Source organism: Osmerus eperlanus, chromosome 14, assembly GCF_963692335.1.
Source record: "Osmerus eperlanus chromosome 14, fOsmEpe2.1, whole genome shotgun sequence".
In the NCBI taxonomy this organism is placed as follows: domain Eukaryota; kingdom Metazoa; phylum Chordata; class Actinopteri; order Osmeriformes; family Osmeridae; genus Osmerus; species Osmerus eperlanus.
This window is the reverse complement of record NC_085031.1, coordinates 8,959,871-8,979,704: the sequence shown is the minus strand read 5'-3', so window position 1 is coordinate 8,979,704 and position 19,834 is coordinate 8,959,871. Positions and strand designations below refer to the sequence as shown.

The 19,834-nt window shown below is 48.2% G+C and overlaps 1 protein-coding gene across 2 annotated transcripts; it reads right to left on the bottom strand.

The window, feature by feature from the left end:
- Positions 1 to 3,935: 3,935 nt before the first annotated feature.
- On the bottom strand, positions 3,936 to 19,463 carry fam193a (family with sequence similarity 193 member A). 2 transcript variants are annotated; one of them, XM_062477275.1, is made up of 23 exons: positions 19,070 to 19,463; positions 17,056 to 17,127; positions 16,444 to 16,686; positions 16,028 to 16,203; positions 14,508 to 14,645; positions 13,857 to 14,145; positions 13,426 to 13,550; positions 13,076 to 13,223; positions 12,855 to 12,929; positions 12,647 to 12,721; positions 10,779 to 10,891; positions 10,341 to 10,628; positions 9,875 to 10,019; positions 9,549 to 9,698; positions 9,106 to 9,387; positions 8,260 to 8,485; positions 7,631 to 7,975; positions 6,772 to 7,054; positions 6,459 to 6,645; positions 6,004 to 6,243; positions 4,861 to 5,860; positions 4,667 to 4,748; positions 3,936 to 4,528 (listed from the first exon to the last, which is right to left on the bottom strand). In XM_062477275.1, exons 1-23 carry the CDS (start codon positions 19,286 to 19,288, stop codon positions 4,435 to 4,437), a joined length of 4,995 nt encoding a protein of 1,664 aa, XP_062333259.1. In that variant the 5' UTR covers positions 19,289 to 19,463; the 3' UTR covers positions 3,936 to 4,434. The 2 variants fall into 2 exon arrangements, with proteins under 2 accessions (XP_062333259.1, XP_062333260.1); XM_062477276.1 differs by having other exon boundaries at positions 7,679 to 7,975.
- Between the last annotated feature and the right edge of the window lie 371 nt (positions 19,464 to 19,834).

Below are 19,834 nucleotides of genomic sequence, written 5' to 3'. Positions count from 1 at the left end.
AGAGGTTCTGTGTGTCCCCTGAGCTGTCATGTGATCAGGGAGTTCATGACGACTTGAGCGTTTCATATTGTTCAGAGGTTGACAGTCACATTAACCATACACATGCTGCCTTGGGTAAAGTTATGGGTGGGCTCCCAGGGACTCCCCCCTTGAACACTTATACCCACACACATATCTGGATTTGTGAACACCAAACAACACACAAACCGCCCACCTCATTATAGAGTGGAAACAATTAGGTCACACATCCCTCTTCTATTCTCAGAGACCTTTTCTCAGAAAGAACACAACTATGAATCTGCAGTCAAATGACAGAACATCCGTTGCTGGCGCCAACAGCTTTTCATAATGTGGTGTTACTCAGATCTGTCCCTATACCCCATCATGGATTGGGAAAACCTTTTTTCCTGTGTGCCTGACATCCAGACAAACACAGAATGGATAGATATGGCCTTTAATCTCTTGTGTATCCGAAAAGAATGGGAATTTCCCACCATAGACACAGGGAATTCCCGAAAAGCAGACGCTCTCTAGTTCACTTGAAAGAGGAGCTATAGACTCTAGACTCGGAACTGGAGATCATTATTAGTTGAAGTTGGGGCGGCTGGCGTCGATTGCTTTCGTCGAAGTCTTTATGCCAAGCGAGGGTCAACCCAGTAACTCTGAGTGCTTCTGCCAGGCAATTCCAATTGTGAATTCAAGTGAGCTGGGTGCTTTCTCTTTCCCTCCGTTCCATGGAGGTGTACACAACGTCTTCGACGCCCCAGGCTGTTTGCAATGAAAAGATCCCCCTCCACTGATTACAAGCTGCGGGTAGCCATCTGAGAGGCCTGATGGCTCCTAATGGCCCTATAGGAGCTATGCCCCCTGTCATTGAGACACCCCAACCCTGCGTAGCCAGCAAGACGGTGCTTTCCTGCATCTCTCTGGCTCAGGGAGCCTGGGCTCTAATATGGGGACATGTCCCAGGTCTGGAGTTAACTCAATGAACAAGGATGAAGGAACCACATTTGATAAAAAAATTAACATATATATATATATATTATACAGTGTATAAATAAATATATAGACAAAGCCATAACATTATAACCACTGACAGGTGAAGTGAATAACACTGTCAGTGGGTGGGATAGATAAGGAATGAAAGTGAAAAAGTTATCTTCAAAGTTTATGTGTTCATGTGAAATGGGCAGCATAAGGATTTGAGCGACTTTGACAAGGCCATGTGTGGCCAAGACTCATTGACGCACATGGGGAGCGAAGGCAAGCCTGTGAGCATCAGAACTGGACCACAGAGCAATGGAAGGTGGTGGCCTGGTCTGATGAAGCACATTTTCTTTGACGTGACGTGAATGTGGACGTGTGCGTTGCATACCTGGGGAACACATCATACCAGGATGCACTATGGGAAGACGGCAAGACGGCAGAGGCAGTGTGATGCTTTGGGTAATGTTCTGCTGGGAAACCTTGGGTCCGGCCATTCATGTGGATCTTATTTTGACACGTATCCCTTACCTAAGCATTGTTGCAGACCAAGTTTGCTTGTTACATACAGTACATACATCATTTTATAAATACCCTGGCGACAGATATCTAAATACTGGTTTGTCTCATTTGAATTGGGTTTTCCATGATCTCCCTGTGCCTGACAGGAAACCTTGTCAGTGTGGTGTTTCGGTGGCCTTTTATTAGCGTGGCTTCTCCTTCATCTCGCTCCCTTGGCCAAGCAGGGCACCTCCATTCTTACATCACCGCTGGCTGACAGATAACATGCTGCACAGCCAGACAGAAGGACACAGACATGAACCCTGACGCATATCAAAATCAAAATAATCTCTACTGTGACGTCTATTTCTATGGCATCATCTTATGATGGGCTGTGAATTTCCCTTCTCTCCCTCCTTGACTGAATGTGTAAGAAAGGGGAATGTTGGCATTGAAAGTCAAAAGCATAGTCCAGTATGAGGAAAATTACAATGATCATGTGTTTAGTCAGACTGGCTCACTTCCTGTCTGTGCTAGGTTTTAGTGTTTAACCTAGCTTCACCAAAGCATTATAAAAGAAATAGATAATTGAATGGCTCAACAAAGAAATAATAGATTAATGGATGGATAGATGCTAAACAAGGCATACATGAAGTCCTCCCCGTATGAATAACGACATGAGTTCTAAGAACTGCGTATAAAACATTATGAAAAAAATAAAAATAGTTGGGGTGGAGTCAGTGCACGTTGGCCTCATTTTCTGCGTGTGTGTGCGCAGAAAGAAGGTCTGGGGCCTGGTGCTGGCGTGCAAGTTGTAGGCTTTTTTTTGTTTTTTTTTCATGAAGTTTGAAAGCAGAAGGGACATTTCTTAAAAACCTCTTCAACATTTTTATAAATCATCCAGTCGACGAATCCTCCCCCCCAGAGGGCTGCCTTTAGTTATTTCACCCTCACCAGGGTGTCACATGACGGTAAGAGCGGTTACCAAAACGAGCAAAAAGGCCCTTCTGACAGGATGTGAGGAAAAAAAAAGACAAAGGATGTTTAAAAAAAAAAAAAGATACTGTATAGCCCCCGCCTCAGAAAAGTTCCCTCTGTGTAGGTGTCACACCTGACGAGTGGGGGGGGGGGGTCTCTGTGTGGTTTTAACTCTGTTAACCCTTGTGCTGCCTTCGGGTCACATGACCCAAAGGTTCATAACGAACCATCGTTGTGTTTACCCAATTTTACCCAATACAAAAACAAATAAAAATAATTTTCTTTTAACCATCGCAATGTGGGGGGTCTGAGACAGCCCAACGGTTAAAAGAAAATGATTCACTTTGTTTTGGTATGCGGTAAAGTTGTCGCAATACGACGGTGGGTCACAATGACTGATGGGTCAGAATGACCCGAAGATAACACAAGGGTTAACTGGATTAACATCTTTGAAACCCTCCATATAAACTCATGCGGTACCACCAATCCTCCTGTATAATCAGAACATGCTGTGCATGTCAACAGTGACACAGTAGAGAACATGGATACATAGGAGCCTAGCAACACCACAGCCACCCCAATCCATCTAATCAAAATAGCATTACCTCTGTTTGGTACTCAAACATCAACGCAAACTTCACCAGTTGAGGTAGTCTCTCCAGGGCCTCGGGCACATACACATAGCTTTTACACAAAGATCCCCACATGACACCCTGATCAGTTCCCCCATGGGGGCGATCTAGTAAAATCAAACAGAATGAAACAGCTGACACCTCCCCCCCACCCTGGTAAATCCAGTAAAGTTGACTCACCTGGGACCAGTTGGTCACATGCACGTCACATGCCATGTAATACTACACTTCCTACGCATGCAAACATCTATTGACAAATCCATTGGACTGATATTTAAAGAGTAAACCAAGATGATAGACTATCTGCTGCACAAAGATATGAAGAAAGAAGGTTTGACACAACACACGCATCCTGCCACACTATTGTATTCCATCTTTCAAAAAAGAAAGACAAGATTTTAATATTACTTAACAATATGTTAAAAAGTAGCCAGTTTGGCTTCAGTGTTAATACAATATACACTCTAACAGATTGATAGTGTGAGTATTGTTCTTTTTTTAAATTTCATTCTGAAAGTTCTGATACAAGCTGGCTACAAGTCAAAAAAAAAAAAAAGAAAAAAAAAAAAAAAACACTTACTCAACGGTCTGTTAAATGGAACTGAATAAACCCCAACAGAACAGAACGTAGTCAAGTATCAAGCCTTTGTCTCAGTTGGGGTTGGGAAAAGGAGGGGGGGGGGGGGGGAAGAGACACCAACCCCATTCCCTCGTCAAGTTATCTGAAAGAGATTCCGTGCTAGGAAATTGAGGTAACGGGGGGGTAATAAGCCACAGTAACAGAATTAAAGGCTTTTAAATTCATCTCTTTTTTATCAGTACTGGGTTTCAGCAAACGCATGTGTTTTTTTTCATCCAAGAATATTCAAGCATATTTTTGACTACTAAGCCAAACAAACAAAACATACGATTTTTAGAACATTGCTTGAAGTCAAGAGCAACTCCCCACTGATGGACTAAAAGCACACAAGAGCTCCCACAAGAAAAAAAAAAGTAATCATTGATAGAAAGTAGCATTTTGTGATGTGTTTTTTCCTTTTATATTGGTGGCGTCTTCACTTTTAGATTATTTGTTTTCTTCTCAAGAGTTTCGCAAGAGGAGAACCGGTCATGTTGGGTTCCTGGTGGAGCCACAGTGACGAGGACAGGGCAAGGCAGCGTGGGCGAGATTTGGGCACAGCGGGAGACGAAACAGGTAGACGAGTCTGGGCGGGGGTAGGGGGTCGACAGTTGATAGCCTTAGAGTGGAGGAGGGTCAGGGAAGGGCGAGAGGGGGACTATGTGGGGATGATTGCGTCTTGCTTCAAGTTCCAGCCTGTTGGCCCTCCGCAAGGCCCTGTCAGTGTGCGGCGAACGTGGCTTTCTTCAAGCTAAAATTGGACCAGTTGATAGAGAGTCTTTGTCGGGTCTGACGGGCAGAATCCAGACAGAACCTGGGGGACGGTCCAAACAAACACTTTTTAATCATTGGTCACACAGAAGCTTTTTCCTCCGTTTTTCCTTTTACATTTTTGGGGTGAAATAAATGTATTGTATTTTGCAGTTTATTTTTGTATTATTGGAACACCCACCTTTTAAAATACTCAACCTCCCTCTCAGTCTCATCAATGTCAGTGCTGTCCAGGTCGATGTCTTTGGGCAGAAACACATCATCTGAAAGGATGCAAAAAAACCAAAAACAAGCAAGGGTCAAATCCAAAACAGAATTTGTTTTTAACAGACCAGAATTTGGATTGGTTAACCTGTCTGCTGGGTGGACACTAACCTATGGATCTGTTTGTTTTCTCCCCCTTCTTCTTCTTGTTCTTCTTGGCCTTGGCCCTGGTGGGCTGGGGGGACTCTGCCTTGGCCTGGTGGCTGGTCCTGGGGTGGGGGGACTCTGCCCTGGGGACCTTCCCATTCTGCTGGGGCAGCTCTGTGTGAAGGGCCGGGGGCGCAACCGGGACCAGGACTGGGGGTGGGGAGGGGTTGTAGACAGGCGGCCTTCTCTCCTCCTTGGCCTGATTGGTTAGCAGCTGCTGCGGCTTCCTTCCGGGGGTGCCGTTGCTCCTCTCCTCCCTCCTGCGCTCGGGGGACTGGACCGGGCCTGGCTCTTCAACAGGCCTGGGCTGATCTGCTTTGGTGTCTGTTGCAGTGGAGCTGATCGTAGTGCTGTTGGTGGTGCTGTTGCTTACCATCTTGGTTGCCAGGTCTAAGCCCTTGGGCGTGCCCTCATGGGGTTTCCTGGTCCCGGTAGTGCCGGCAGGCGGTCTGCCAGGCTGCTGCTGTTTAGGCTTGGCTCTGCCGTTGATGTCTGGTTGGAGTGCTGCGGTGCCGTTCTGCAGTGGGGTGATGCTGAGGGTGTCCGTGCCAGAGGCCTTCTCCCTGGTGCTCTTTGGGCTGTGCTGTGGGGAGGGGGCTGGAAGCTGAGCAGGGTGCCCGTTGACAGCGATATGGGGTGCAGAAGAGTCCAGCCGTGGCTCCTTGTGCCCAGGGAGGCACATCAAGCTGTGGAGGAACTGGGACTTTCCGTTCTGCAGGTTCTCCAGAACGTTCTGGGCCGTCTGTTTGAGGGGCTGGGGGTTGTTGGGAGGTGCCGGGTCCTTGGGGCGCTCCTTCCTCTTCTTCTTGGCGGCGCGGAGGTGCTGCAGCTCCTGGAGCCGGAGGAGGTCCCGCTGCAGCTGCGCCTCCTCCTCCTCCTCCCGCTGAAGCCGCTGCTGCTCCTCCAGGAAGTGCTGCTCCTCTCGCTCCCGGGCCTCTGCCTCCACACGCGCCTTCTCCTCCATCTAACACACACACACACGCACACACACGGCTTAGCTCTACTACCTCAAGTCAGATGGGACCCCCCGATCTCTGAGGCAACCCCACGATACGGCAGAGGAGTCGGAGCTAGGATGGAGAGGGAGGTCAGAGGTCACCGTCTCACCTTCTTCTGTTTGTGTCGGGCCCTCTTGGCGGCCTTGGAACTGGAGGCGGGCTTATTGTCGGCACTGTTGATGAACTGGAGCAGGTCCTCCACCCTGCGGTGGTCCTCCACGCCCATGTCCCGCTCCGCCACCGGGGGGGGCTCCTCCCGCTTGGGCTGCTCCTCCTTCCTCCGGGTCAGGCGCAGCCGCAGCTTCTCACGCATCTCCGCGTAGTTACGGCTAGTGGGGGCGGCCGGGGGCTGGAGATAGTGAGTGAAGGGGGGGAGAGAGACCAGCACAGGTTATAATGCTTATCATGTCATTCACACGATTAGACACTGTTGTACAGCCAGTTAAGACGGTGTGTGAATAGATATATATCAAAAGGTTGTGCGTGTTCACATTATGTAGCGCGGGGGAAAGGTGTATGCTTTTGTTCAGTGTGTGTGTGTTAATGTATGCTTATGTCTCTCACCCCGCCGTGCCCGAAGAACTCGCAGTAGCAGCAGTCACAGTACTTCCCCTCCTTCTGGTTGGTGGAGGTGGAGGTGGAGGAGCTGTGCTCCGAACAGCTGTCCTCGTCCTGGCTTTCCTCGCCGTCGTACGCCTGGTGCTCGTACGCCCCGCTGCCTTCACAGCGGTGGCCCTCACACTCCGGGTCACTGGGGTGGCAAGGTCAAGTTGCAACAGCGGGTGAGTTTAACGTTTCTGATTATTACTGTGTTTAGTACCGTATATTTAAGGTTGTGTTTGGGATTCGCCGCTTCTAGATCTGGAAGTGAACTTACCTGCAGATGCTGGGAGGGGCGCTGATGGGACCCTCAGCCGGGGGGGCTGGGGGCTCAGCTGGGGAGAGGCACATGCCCTGGTGGGCCTCCATGAAGCTTGGTACCGGGGCAGCCATCTGTGGGAAGGGCTGCGAGGCCATGCTGGGGAGGTGCGTGGAGGGGGCGAGGGGCAGGGCTTGGTCGGAGAGCGGGGGGAGCGAGGCCAGGCCAGTCGGGCTGTTCCTAGGGGCACCTGGGGGCATCAGCCTGTGGTCCTCTTTGCCTAGACTGTGAAAGACGTCACCTGAGGAAGGAGGACACAGGAACACAGGTGAAAAACCTTGAGGAGGTAGCGGGTGGGAGGTACGGATACTGACATTACAAAAGGTGACGCAGGTATTACAATGGCAGGCTAAGCTAAGCTAACACCCTTTTCAAACCCATACAACAGCCCAACCATCTAGCCTCTACCACCCCGCCTAGCCTAGCTGCTAGCCTCTACCACCCCGTCTAGCCTAGCTACTAGCCTCTACCACCCGCCTAGCCTAGCTGCTAGTCTCTATCACCCTGCCTAGCCTAGCTGCTAGCTTCTACCACCCCGCCTAGCCTAGCTGCTAGCCTCTACCACCCCGTCTAGCCTAGCTGCTAGCCTCTACCACCCCGCCTAGCCTAGCTGCTAGTCTCTATCACCCCGCCTAGCTTAGCTGCTAGCTTCTACCACCTCGCCTAGCCTAGCAGCTAGCCTCTACCACCCCGCCTAGCCTAGCTGCTAGCCTCTACCACCCCGCCTAGCCTAGCTGCTAGCTTCTACCACCCCGCCTAGCCTAGCTGCTAGCCTCTAGCACCTCGCCTAGCCGCTAGCCTCTACCTCCAGTTTTACCTAAGGAGTTGGGTCTTTTAGATGCTAGGTGGATGGATGGGTTATTACTTGACTGGACAGTGGTGGCGGTGCAGGAGACGGAGGCTGTGGAGGCCGAAGTGGCCATCACTACCCGGTTGGCCTCCAGGAAGGCATCCTGGAAATTATAAAGACACTTCTTCTTGGCGCCACTCTTCTTCTGCTCCCTGTGCTCTGACGAGGAGTAGGACGATGAGGAGGAGGAGGAAGAGGAAGAAGGCGGAGGGAGGAGGAGGGGAGACTCCCCTGATATGGGGTGGTCCCCGTGGTGGGAGGAGGAGGGGGGAGGCAGGGGCACGTCAGGGAGGGGTGGTCCTAGGATGTCTCCTGTGGGGGGAAAATGAGGACCCACTGGTTAGACCAGATCAAACCAGTCCAAACCAGTCCGTCTGTTCAGTGGATACGTTCACTCTCTTACTATCTATCTACAGAGAACTCACAAAAGGATTGATTGGCAATTCAAAATGAATCACATATATATTGATTAAGGACTGATGTAAGAATATCTCCAGCTTGATGACACCCAGGCCCAATCTGAACCCTAGATCCCCAGTCTCAGAGGGAACATGAACGGGTCAGTATGTTGGGTCCTCCTGAGCTTCCAAGCCCACCTGGGAGAGGTTCCTGCAGCAGCATGGAGGGGTTCCAGTTCTTCATCATGGCGGCATCACACAGGTTCTCAAACTTGAGCGACAGGCACTGCAGCGAGCTGTTCCAGTCTCCCGCCCCGCCCCCACCATTACCGAAGCAGCTCTGATAGACGTGGTCTGGCAGGGTGGGGCTGAACGCCGGCTGTTTGGCCGCTGAGTGGTTTGATGTTGGGGCGGGAGGGAGAGGCTGAGGGAAGGAAGAAGGGAGGAAGGGAGGGAAGAAGAAGAGGGATGGAAAGTGAGAGAATTATGTTAATATTGATCTGGAAGCGGGAAGGTGAAAAATACTGAGTAATGAGTATTTATATAATATCTACATTTTTTATTATGTCATAGCTTTTTCTTCTAATTACTAGTTATTGAATGGAAAATACATATACAACTACTAAAAATATTTATGATTTTTTATATATACATATATATAAATCTAGTTTTGATAGTGATTTCAATCTTTCTCTCTAATTAAAAACTCTGATAATGCAGTGAGACCTCTTGTGGGGAAACTCTGCCATTGCAGCAACAATACAGACGTGAATCACACTTCCTCTGTGTAAATCCCCACTTAGGAGGAAATGCAATGAAAGTTCCCTAGTTGAAACCACCAAAAACACCAGTAAGGGACAATACATTAAGTGTCACATCCTTACAAAAAAAGCCATGAACTGTATGTCTGCGCCTGTCAAACTATCTCTTTCTGTGTCATGTGGTGGTCGTCAGGGCCACAACCCCCACCCCCCTGATAGGGAAATATGAGCTCAGATTGGGGGGGTTGTTGCAGTCATATGCAATATGACGCAAACCACTCACCTTATTGTGAGAAAGCGGGGGGCTGGGAGGGTAGAGCGTCGGGTGCAGCAGAGGCCGGGGCAGGTGGGACAGGGTGTGGAGGGGCAGGTGGCCATGGATGTGGGGGTAGAGTTGGAGCGCCGGGTGAGACGGAGGGGCCTTGGCGTCCGAAGTGAAGAAGTGGGGGGCGGGGGCGCCGTGGAGACGGCTAGGGGGGAGGGGCGCCCCGGGATGGCCCAGGGCGGAGGAGGAGCTGTCCTGGTAGCAGACGTGGCACTCGCAAGCGTGCTGGATCTGTTCCATCTGTGAGAAGACGAAGACACAAGATGGCCGCCGGCATGTCTTCATTCATGTTCGTCTGGGACCTAACAGTCTTGGACAGCAGTCAACCCACCTTCCAAAAACACTCCCCCCCCGTTTCAAGAGTGCTTACACAGCTGTGACAGGCTGGGTGTGTGTTGTACCTGGTGGTGGTGGTAAGATGGGGGAGGGCTGTTGCTCTTCCCAGGGGAGTGCTTCCTCTTGTGTCCGGGAGGCTCGCCGCCACTCTCCACGTCGGCCTCCTCCTCGTCGCCTTCAGACGAGCTGCTGCTGCTGCTACTGCCTTGAGGAGACTGGAGAGGGGAGGGAAGGAGAGAGAGGAGAGAGGGGGAGATCCACAGGTTGATGAGAGTTTGGAGAGAAAGTTGAGGGTGGTGGGGCAGGGAGGGAGGGAGGGAGGGTATGGGGGAAGGAAGGGGAGACACATGAGATAAAAAAGGGACTGTGTGAACACCCAAGTAGCACACACCTCTTTGTTCTCTCCTCCTCCTCCATTGAGCTGGCTATGCAGGCCGTTCATGGCGGGCAAGACCCCTGGGTCCTCGTAGCCACTCATGGGGTAGATGTCCCCGAACTTGGCTGACAGTGGAGGCACTTCATCATCATCACTGCCGCTGTGACAGGAGACAGACGGAGGGGGGAAGGGAGAACGACAAAGAGAGAAAGAGAAAGTCAACAGAAGAGATGAATGCCTTAATCAAGAGGCAGAACAACAGTGACCATCAGACTTCCTTATAAATGTACTGAAAAGCCCGGTCTGATTAACCACAACATACTTGTGGTCTAAACCGGTGTGGACCGGCTGGTCTACACAGGCCATCAGACACCTGTCACAGCTACAAAATCAGTCCATGGAACATGAGCTTTTCCAAGGACAGTTTCCTCATTGCTCTGTACCTGCTGACCCCGCTTGTCTCCATGCCAACTGTACTCACAAGGTGTTGCCGCCCCCCTGGGGCAGGATGAGGCGCGGGTGCTGCTGGATGGTGATGGGGGAGCTGGAGGCCGAGCCGGAGGCCGAGCTGGCCCCCGAGGAGAGGCTGGGAGGGTGCAGCACCAGGTAGTCCCGGTGGGGGTGGTGGTGGGAGGGGTGGGGGTGGTGCGGCGGGAGAGGAGGCGCCTCGGCCTGCAGGGGCAGCTTGATGTGGAGGTCCTCGGCGATGGAGGAGTCCAGGATGCCACACGTGAGAATATGGCTGAGGCTGCAGTCGTCACAGGTGCACCTTGGGGGAGACATGGAGGAGGTACCAGGACTGAGAAGTTGTAGGGGTGTTTTTGGTACCATCAACTCCAGGTACTGCGTCTTATCTCACAAGAAAGAAGTAGCACTGCTAGACACTGTGGGCAGGTGGCAGGGCTCCTGGGGGACTCACCTTCTTCTGTAGTTGCAGTTGGGACAGTCAGGAATGCTGAGTCGGGACGACAGCATCCTCATGGTGTCTGTGAAGTTACTGTCTCCAGCAAGGGACTTCTTACTATTGGTCAACTGACAAGAAGAAATGAAGAGACCGTTTGTATGTAACTCTACCAAAGAAAAGAAGAAAAACAAGTTTTGACATACAGTTAGGTCCATAAATATTTGGACATTGACACAATTTTCATCATTTTGGCTCTGTATACCACCACAATGGATTTGAAATGAAACAATCAAGATGTGCTTTAAGTGCAGACTTTCAACTTTAATTTCAGGGTATTTACATCCAAATCAGGTGAACGGTGTAGGAATTACAACACATTTTATATGTGCCCCCCCCCCCTTTTTAAGAGACCAAAAATAATTGGACAAACTAACATAATCATAAATCTAATTGTCACTTTTAATACTTGGTTGCAAATCCTTTGCAGTCAATGACAGCCTGAAGTCTGGAACCCATAGACATCACCAGACGCTGGGTTTCGTCCCTGGTGATGCTCTGCCAGGCCTCTACTGCAACTGTCTTCAGTTCCTGCTTGTTCTTGGGGCATTTTCCCTTCAGTTTTGTCTTTAGCAAGTGAAATGCATGCTCAATTGGATTTAGGTCAGGTGGTTGACTTGGCCATTGCAGAACATTCCACTTCTTTGCCTTAAAAAACGCTTTGGTTGCTTTCGCAGTATGCTTCGGGTCATTGTCCATCTGCACTGTGAAGCGCCGTCCTATGAGTTCTGAAGCATTTGGCTGAATCTGAGCAGATAATATTGCCCGAAACACTTCAGAATTCATCCTACTGCTTTTGTCAGCAGTCACATCATCGATAAATACAAGGGAACCAGTTCCATTGGCAGCCATACATGCCCACGCCATAACACTACCTCCACCATGCTTCACTGATGAGGTGGTATGCTTTGGATCATGAGCAGTTCCTTCCCTTCTCCATACTCTTCTCTTCCCATCATTCTGGTACAAGTTGATCTTGGTCTCATCTGTCCATAGGATGTTGTTCCAGAACTGTACAGGCTCTTTTAGCTGTTTTTTGGCAAACTCTAATCTGGTCTTCCTGTTTTTGAGACTCACCAATGGTTTACATCTTGTGGTGAACCCTCTGTATTTACTCTGGTGAAGTCTTCTCTTAATTTTTGACTTTGACACAGATACGCCTACCTCCTGGAGAGTGTTCTTGATCTGGCCAACTGTTGTGAAGGGGTTTTTCTTCACCAGGGAAAGAATTCTTCTGTCATCCACCACAGTTGTTTTCCATGGTCTTCCGGGTCTTTTGGTGTTGCTGAGCTCACCAGTGCGTTATTTCTTTTTAAGAATGTACCAAACAGTTGATTGAGCCACACCTAATGTTTTTTCTATCTCTCTGATAGGTTTGTTTTGATTTTTCAGCCTAACGATGGCTTGCTTCACTGATGGTGACAGCTCTTTGGACTTCATATTGAGAGTTGACAGCAACAGATTCCAAACACAAATACCATACTTGAAATGAACTCTAGACCTTTTATCTGCTCCTTGTCAATGAAATAACGAACTCCCATGAGGGAATAACATACACCTGGCCATGGAACAGCTGAGCAGCCAATTGTCCAATTACTTTTGGTCCCTTAAAAAGGGGGGGCCACATATAAAATGTATTGTAATTCCTACACCGTTCACCTGATTTGGATGTAAATACCCTGAAATTAAAGCTGAAAGTCTGCACTTAAAGCACATCTTGATTGTTTCATTTCAAATCCATTGTGGTGGTATACAGAGCCAAAATGATGAAAATTGTGTCAATGTCCAAATATTTATGGACCTAACTGTAGCAACATTTTATTTACCTGTTCCTCTATGAACCTTGTCTGCTTGAAAAATTCCCAGTCTTCCTTCAGCATTCTTTGTTTTGTTTTCAAAGTCTGAAAGACAAGAAACAGGAAATGGGCAGGAATATTAGATTTGAAATGCACTACACCTGACAGAAAACGGTCAACATCAGAATGTGGTCATTTTAAATGCCCTGAAAGTTTGTTTCCATTTTAAACCGCTTACATTTTTACTAACTAAAGACTTGTGTGGCTCTGGCCGTCGGTGAGCTAGACTTTGTCCATCCCCCTTGAAAAGCAGCTGCCAAACAAAGCAGAGAAGAAATTAGTGAATATTTAATGTCAAACTTCCCAGTGCTAAAAGTAAATTTGTACCATCTGAAAAGCCAGGGAATGTACACAGCATTGTGTGTAGGTGAATGTGTGTGCACGTCTGCTTGTGCCCACCTGTTCGTCGACATAGTCGTCAATCCTCTTCTCACAGTCCTGCCACTCTGTGGCCACAGCAGCCATCTCCTGCTCCAGCCGCTGGTGGCTCTCCAGCAGGGTCCTGAACATGTCCTCGCTGTACGAGTCATGAGAGGCTGTGCCGTGCCTGAATACAAACAAATCATAGAAATACCTTCTAGGTTGGAACTTTTTGCCTTGGAAAACTACATTTATTTTACCCTCGTCCTGAAAGAAACACATAACTACATTATGCAAAACCACACAACATACACATTACAAATCAAAAAGTTAAACAAAAGCTGCGATTCAGTGTAAAGAAGAAGGCTCTAGCCAGCACAGTGTTTTACCTCAGCTGTGCGACCAGTGCAGGTAAACTGCTGTGCAAGATGGGTTCAGAGAACACCAGGTTCTCAAAAAGGTGCTTGTTGTGCAGCTCCCACGTCACCTGAAACTTCTGGAGGTGCTCGTTCTCCTAAGCAACCCAGAGAAACACTCAGCGGCCTGGTCTATAGGATGGTCCTGTCACTCAGCAACAAAAGCTCATTACATCGGTAACTACAAAGCAAAAGGTTCCTTAATAACATAGCTGTAAGAAGCATTGCTGGGGGCCATGCTGGTCAAATTACTAAAAAAACATTTTAGACATCTTCTGAACATCTTCTTCTGTTCCGAGTTGATAAACCAAAGTTTGGTGTGAATGCAAAAACACACACACATATATATATAATCAGGACTGGCAAACATCACCTAACCGATGGGCCTGCAGCTAACCACTGACCAGGGTGAGCAGGAAGCTGCTGATGGTCCGTGCTGCCTGACAGAGGGCGCTGTACTCCTCCAGCAGCAGGGAGATGAACTGATGGGCCTGGGGGGGGCCCTGGGGGGGGCCCTGGGGGGCACCAACACCCCCTGCCGAGCCCGCCCGGGCCGGACCTGCCGCTGTGGTGGGGGGGGACTTGGAGCCCGACGACAGGTGCTTGAGGAGCCGCACCTTCATCTCCAGGACGTACTCCCTGGCCTGCTGCTCCAGGCGCTGGTACAACTGGTAGGGGTCCTTCTCACACAGCCTGCGTGGTGGAGGGGCAGAGGTGGAGGGGCAGGGGTGGAGGGGCAGGGGTGGAGGGGCAGGGGTGGAGGGGCAGGGGTGGAGGGGCAGGGGTGGAGGGGCAGGGGGAAGGCACAATTAGATCTAGCCCCGCTCTGAGGGAGATGCCAGATGAAAGTAGATCTGTGTAGAGCTTAAGTGCGCCTTTACCGCTGGAGGAAAAGGATGGAATGAAGTGGATAGGGAACATATGAAGAATGAAGACATCAGAAGAGAGAGGGGTGGTGGGGAGAGAGAAGAGAGAGGACAGAGACAAAGAGAGAGACACGGAGAGGGAGAGTGTGTGCGTGCGAGAGAAAACAAAAGAGAGAAAGGCCGAATTACCTGTCCACCAGCTCCTTCATTCCCTCCTTGTCGCAAGACGTGCTTGTCTGCCGGTAGATGCCACGCACTAGGTAGCGCACCTCCGACCAATGGTTCTGTAGCTGCTGCGACTCGCGCTCCGACTCTGCAGAGATCTCCCTATGGGGGGTGGGGGGCAACATACTGCTTAAGACCTGGGCCCTTGATGCTGTGCGAATACCTTCGGCAAGCACAAACCATTGTTCTCTCTCATATATATTTATTATTATTATTTCTTTTCCCACCCCAAGGATCCCTCAATATTTGGACTACATAGACAACGTCGGTGTCAAAAGGTTCGTCTTGTTAGCAATTGCGTTGCTTGTATTTTTATTTACGTTCCGTTACACTGTTTAGGCTTGAATTACGTTTTTTGTTACAAATAGTTTTGTGTGGCAAAGGGGAACTCAGTGCTAGCCTAACGTCACAACGTCAGCATACCTTAGCAACGACGCATAGATACGTTCCCCTTCGTTCTTTTGGTGAGCAGTCAAGGGCTCTTGAGAGGTAGCAGTCTCACGAGCCCTACTTACCCGGCGTCATGGAGCCGACCAGCTAAATAGTTATTTAGCAGTAGCGTTGCTATTGTATCCCTGCCTGTGTTTTTGCTGTTGCTCAGCAATTTAAGACTTGAATTTACATTTAGTCAAGGATGTCGAACCGGCAACCTTCTGATTAATAGCCCGACTCCTTAACCGCTCAGCCATCTGACCCCGACTGAATGTACAGTACGTAATGTCACATTAAATAATGTATTTGAACTCAAGCTTGTGTGATGTGTCACTGTATCGTTGCACAGTTTAGGATTATATTACGGTAAGTCAAACAGTCTGGTTCAGTACATAAGTGAAGTGAACACCATTTTGCTACCTGTATATACCCAACTATAGCTGACAGCTGTGCTTCATTTTGCTCCAAGATTCAGACCGACGCAAGCACACCCCACAATTTCCCCAGAAATTGTACCCTCTCTAGTTTAGTCTGCTATGAGTGTTGGTTAGGCAGGCTCTGGGAAAAAATATTCTATGGAAAAGAGCCCATTGGTTCCTTTGTGTCAGACAAGAGCAATCAAGAGACGATACGTAATTGGATATCCACAAGATCACCAAGGTCAACGATAGGTCACGGCAGGGGTGACCGTTTTATGAACGTTGCATGGGCAGACAATTAGACACTACGTATCATCATTCTATGGTCTTGTTATGGATCGGTGTATCCCTAGAGTCAGGATGCACATTTGCTAATTTATCCATTATCAGATGCTTTATCCAAAGCGATATAATAAAATACTAATAATGCACATAGGAACGACAGCAGGTGATCATGGCCCAGAAGCACAGTTCTTAACGTATTTCAGTGGTTAGTGACAAAGAATGGTCTGCAAATGTCAACACACAGTTCAACAAGAACATCTAAACTCCAATATTACATACGCCCGATTCTGGGACGGCGCAACGATAACACCATGTCTTCCACTCAGAATCGACAACACAGCTACTAACCGTCTCTCATTGCAGGCCTCGCAGCTGCACACAGTATCAGCCGTCAGCGGGGCGGTGAGGTCTGGGGCAGGAAGCATGGGTAATGTAGGCGCAGTGCTGGTCAGGCGACCCCCGGAAACCGGCTCCTGGACCACGCCTCCGTTACCCAGCGGCATGTGCAACAGGAAGTCCTGGTTCTGGAGGAAGGGAGAACGTCAGGGACGGGGTCTGATTTGAAATCAATGCCTTCTTGAAGGATATTTGAGCTGGTTAAGAACACTGGAGGAGATCCAACATAAACAATAACACAGATGGGATGCCATACAGCACAAGATACAATACATGACCAAGTGTGGAGATGAACCATCATATCACTCATCCACTGAACATATGACTCCAATATAACGCTCCCAAGGGGGGATCTCCCACGTCCTCACCCCCAGTGAGTCCTCCAGAACGGCATGATGGTCCTCCTTCTCAACCGTGTGTCTGCAGTCGGGACACACCCACAGGGGCAGCTGCAGGGCACTGGGGGGCTTGGCGGATGCTGTGGTGCCATTCTGCCCCGGTAGGCCCACGTCCTGCTGGAGGCCGTTGTCCTTGCGTTCACTCCTACAGAGAAGGCAGCGGTCACCCGTGGTGTAGGGCGCTCGCTGGTTGAGCCCAAAGGTGAACGGAGTCTGGAATGGAGACGGGAAGAAAAGGCTAGCATTCAAGAAGAAGAATAACTTTCATTGATATAAGCGCCTTTTAAAAGACCCCAAGGTGCTTTACACATAGTGAGGCAATAATGCTGAACAGAAAAATATTAGAGGCAACCATTGGGATGCAATGGGGATGACTGAACTGACAAGAGGCCCTAGGCCTTGGTGAACCAGTGAAGTATTCTTCTCACTCAACCTCCTGGTAGCACAACTACTAGCAACTCTGGAGGGTTCCAGTAGCCCAACATTTGAGTTGACACAATGCTGGCAGACAACACGGTAACACTGATGCTCTTCACTGGCATCAGACTCAAGAAGTCTTAGATAGCTACAGCAGGGCTTTACCTGCAGGACTCCGGAGAAGTCGGAATTCACAGGGCCCTCTGTAAACTGTGTAACATTTCCGTTCATTGGGACCTGGGAGAAATAAACAAACAATAATAAATCCAATGCTAACCCGCCAAACTGCAAACACATTGTCAACGTTTGTCTGAGAAACATTCGCTACATTAGGCTGCATTTGAACTCTGTATCGTTTAATTCCATCATGTGATTTGGACACAGATTAGCTAGTGAGGTAGACAGGATCATGTATAGATATATTGCATTTCGTGTTAATGCTTTGGCTAGCAGTATATTCAGGCAGACAGTGAGTCCACTTGTGTGTGTGAGTACTGAGAACTTAATCGTAACATAATCATAGTGGAGCCTGGATTAGGAGTTGCTAGATTCAATTTGAGGAATGTTGACCTACAGATCTCAACAAAAATACATCAAAACAGGGACTTAAACTAGTCTGTATTCAATATTGTTGTACATTTTATTAATTTTTAAATTTGTTTAAGAACATGTCACCACTGGGGGTACACAGGGATAAAAGTGCACATGACTTGCAGGAAGAGCAGCTGTAGACACCAGATTTCAACTAAGATTTAAAATCCAGTGTCTAGAATGGTCATATCACGTTTTGTCTCGCTACAGAAAAAGCCCTGTTCTGGAAACAGTCAGTCGAATTGAGCAAGTCAGACTTTTGTCTTTGCAATGTCAGTTTCAGACTAGCCCCTCAAGACTGGCACCAGATTCCAAGCAAGAAACATATTGGCAGAAAGTTCATATTACGTCAAACCACCACTTCATGTTATCTAGAAAAATCTAAATGAGTGTGAGTCCGAACAGACATCTACAAATTACATTTTGGATAATTTACCGATGTACAGCAGTTAATCTACTAAACCCAATTTACATTAAAGGTTGCCACTACAAAGCATAATATGACCCATACATTTACACTGAATTGGAAACTGAACCAGGTTGTCAACATCTAGCACGACTTAACTCGTAATAAAACACCCTTATGTTTTAGTCTAGTTTAGGAGCAAAACAATGAGATCTATTTAGCTGACTTTGCATACATTTTTATTAATTGGCTGTGTGACAAGGTGTTTTGGTTGTTTGGGGTTTATTTTCCATTAAACATCAACGCCAGGCTTGAGTGGTAACCTTGCTAGCTAGTTCCCTATTAAATTATCCGTTTGAGTAAACATACACTAAACTTAGCAGGCTAATCCGATGACAGTTGACTCTTGACAGAGACTTTCTGATTACAGCTAGCCTAGCTTTAGCACTACCCTTTAAGATGCGAGACGACAAGGAGATATCTCTTGGAAACTACTAGTAGTTACTGTGTTAGGCTAACTTTAGATTATTTTACAAACTCTCTTATTATTCTAGCTCGGAGTTATATCGAGAAGGCTTATATCGAGAAGGCGAACCGGCATCTAGCAAGCCATCTAGTCTAGACAAGCTATGTTAGCTCTAACTACAAGATGTTAACATAGAAGAAAGACTGCGCCAGTGGCTGTGCACAAGTCTATGCTAGTTAATTTTAGACAGTTAGCTAGCTACTACTGCAGTTAACTAGACTACTAGCTAGATAGCTAGCTAGCTAGCTGAGATAGCCATTCGTGTACCTGTCAAATAACAGTACTGTAGTAAACATTGAGTGAGTCTACTGCACAAGCAACTGTCAACAATAATGTTACACGGCAGCGCATAGAAACCAATATGGTGAGCTAGCATTGGAAATATATATCACATAGATTGCTAGACAGCTATAGTCTATAATACGTTGTCATATCAATATTTAACTAGCTAACCGTTTTTAGCTCGCGAGCTAGCTAGGTTGTCTGGTCTCAGAAATGTCAGGCCAAGATGTCTGTGTCGTTGATGTGAGAGCTAGCAGCAAGCTAACTTAGCTAACTAGACAAGCTAGATAGCTACATTGGCTTCCTATCTAATGGCAATCTCGAGCGCTCGTTTTGAGCTTTCATGCACTTGCCGTCGACTGTAGCATTCTTACCTCTCCGTTCATGCCAGTGATGGAACCAATGTTCCCATTCCCAGTACTCCCCGATGTCAAAAAACCCAAGACAGAGGGTGTTGCCGTGGATTGAGGACTCAGGGCCGTGGCTGAAACCCCGGCCTTGCCACTGGTACTGCAGACAGTGCTGCAGCTACTGCCACCGCCCCGCTTGTTCTTCCTGCGTTTAGCTCCTCTTTTAGCATCAGTTGGACTCATTTTTCCACGAAAATCAGAGACAACTTGCCGTCCAGTAAAGGCAGGGTCTCAGGTGGAATGTCTGGCCCAAACCCCCTGATATAAATAAAGGATAGCAATATTTCAGAGTCTCCAAATGAGACAGCGACACTGAATTTTCAGACTACTGCTAGATTTGAGATTTCAATATGGCCACTGTAGATACATACTCAGGCAAGAATTGCGTCGGGGGTTGCCAGGTACTTAAATATCCCTCTATCAAGACGTCCTAAACTCCTTGCGAGGCCTTTTCCATTACCACACCAATATCCTTTTATTTAAAGTTAAGAGGTGTCGTGACTGTAACATACATGATAGCAGAAGAAATCTGAAAAACATCATGCTAGCTATGTTCTACAGAAACATGGTGTTCTTTTAGATATTATTGTCAGTTGCTTGTGTGATATAATTTAGTTTTCAGTCAGGCAGGGGGCTATCTATCTGTCTGTCTGTCGTTCTGTCTATATATCTATCTTTCTGTCTGTCTGTCTGTCTGTCTGTCTGTTTGTCTGTTTGTCTGTTTTTGGT

What these genes read in the sequence shown, in the direction of transcription:
- fam193a (XM_062477275.1), bottom strand. Translation starts at nt 19,288, where the DNA reads ATGAGTCCAACTGATGCTAAAAGAGGAGCTAAACGCAGGAAGAACAAG. An exon ending in AGTCTTTAGTTAGTAAAAAT is followed by an intron (nt 12,722 to 12,854) that starts GTAAGCGGTTTA and finishes CTTGTCTTTCAG; the next exon opens with ACTTTGAAAACAAAACAAAG. An exon ending in GAGGTTGAGTATTTTAAAAG is followed by an intron (nt 4,529 to 4,666) that starts GTGGGTGTTCCA and finishes ACCGTCCCCCAG; the next exon opens with GTTCTGTCTGGATTCTGCCC.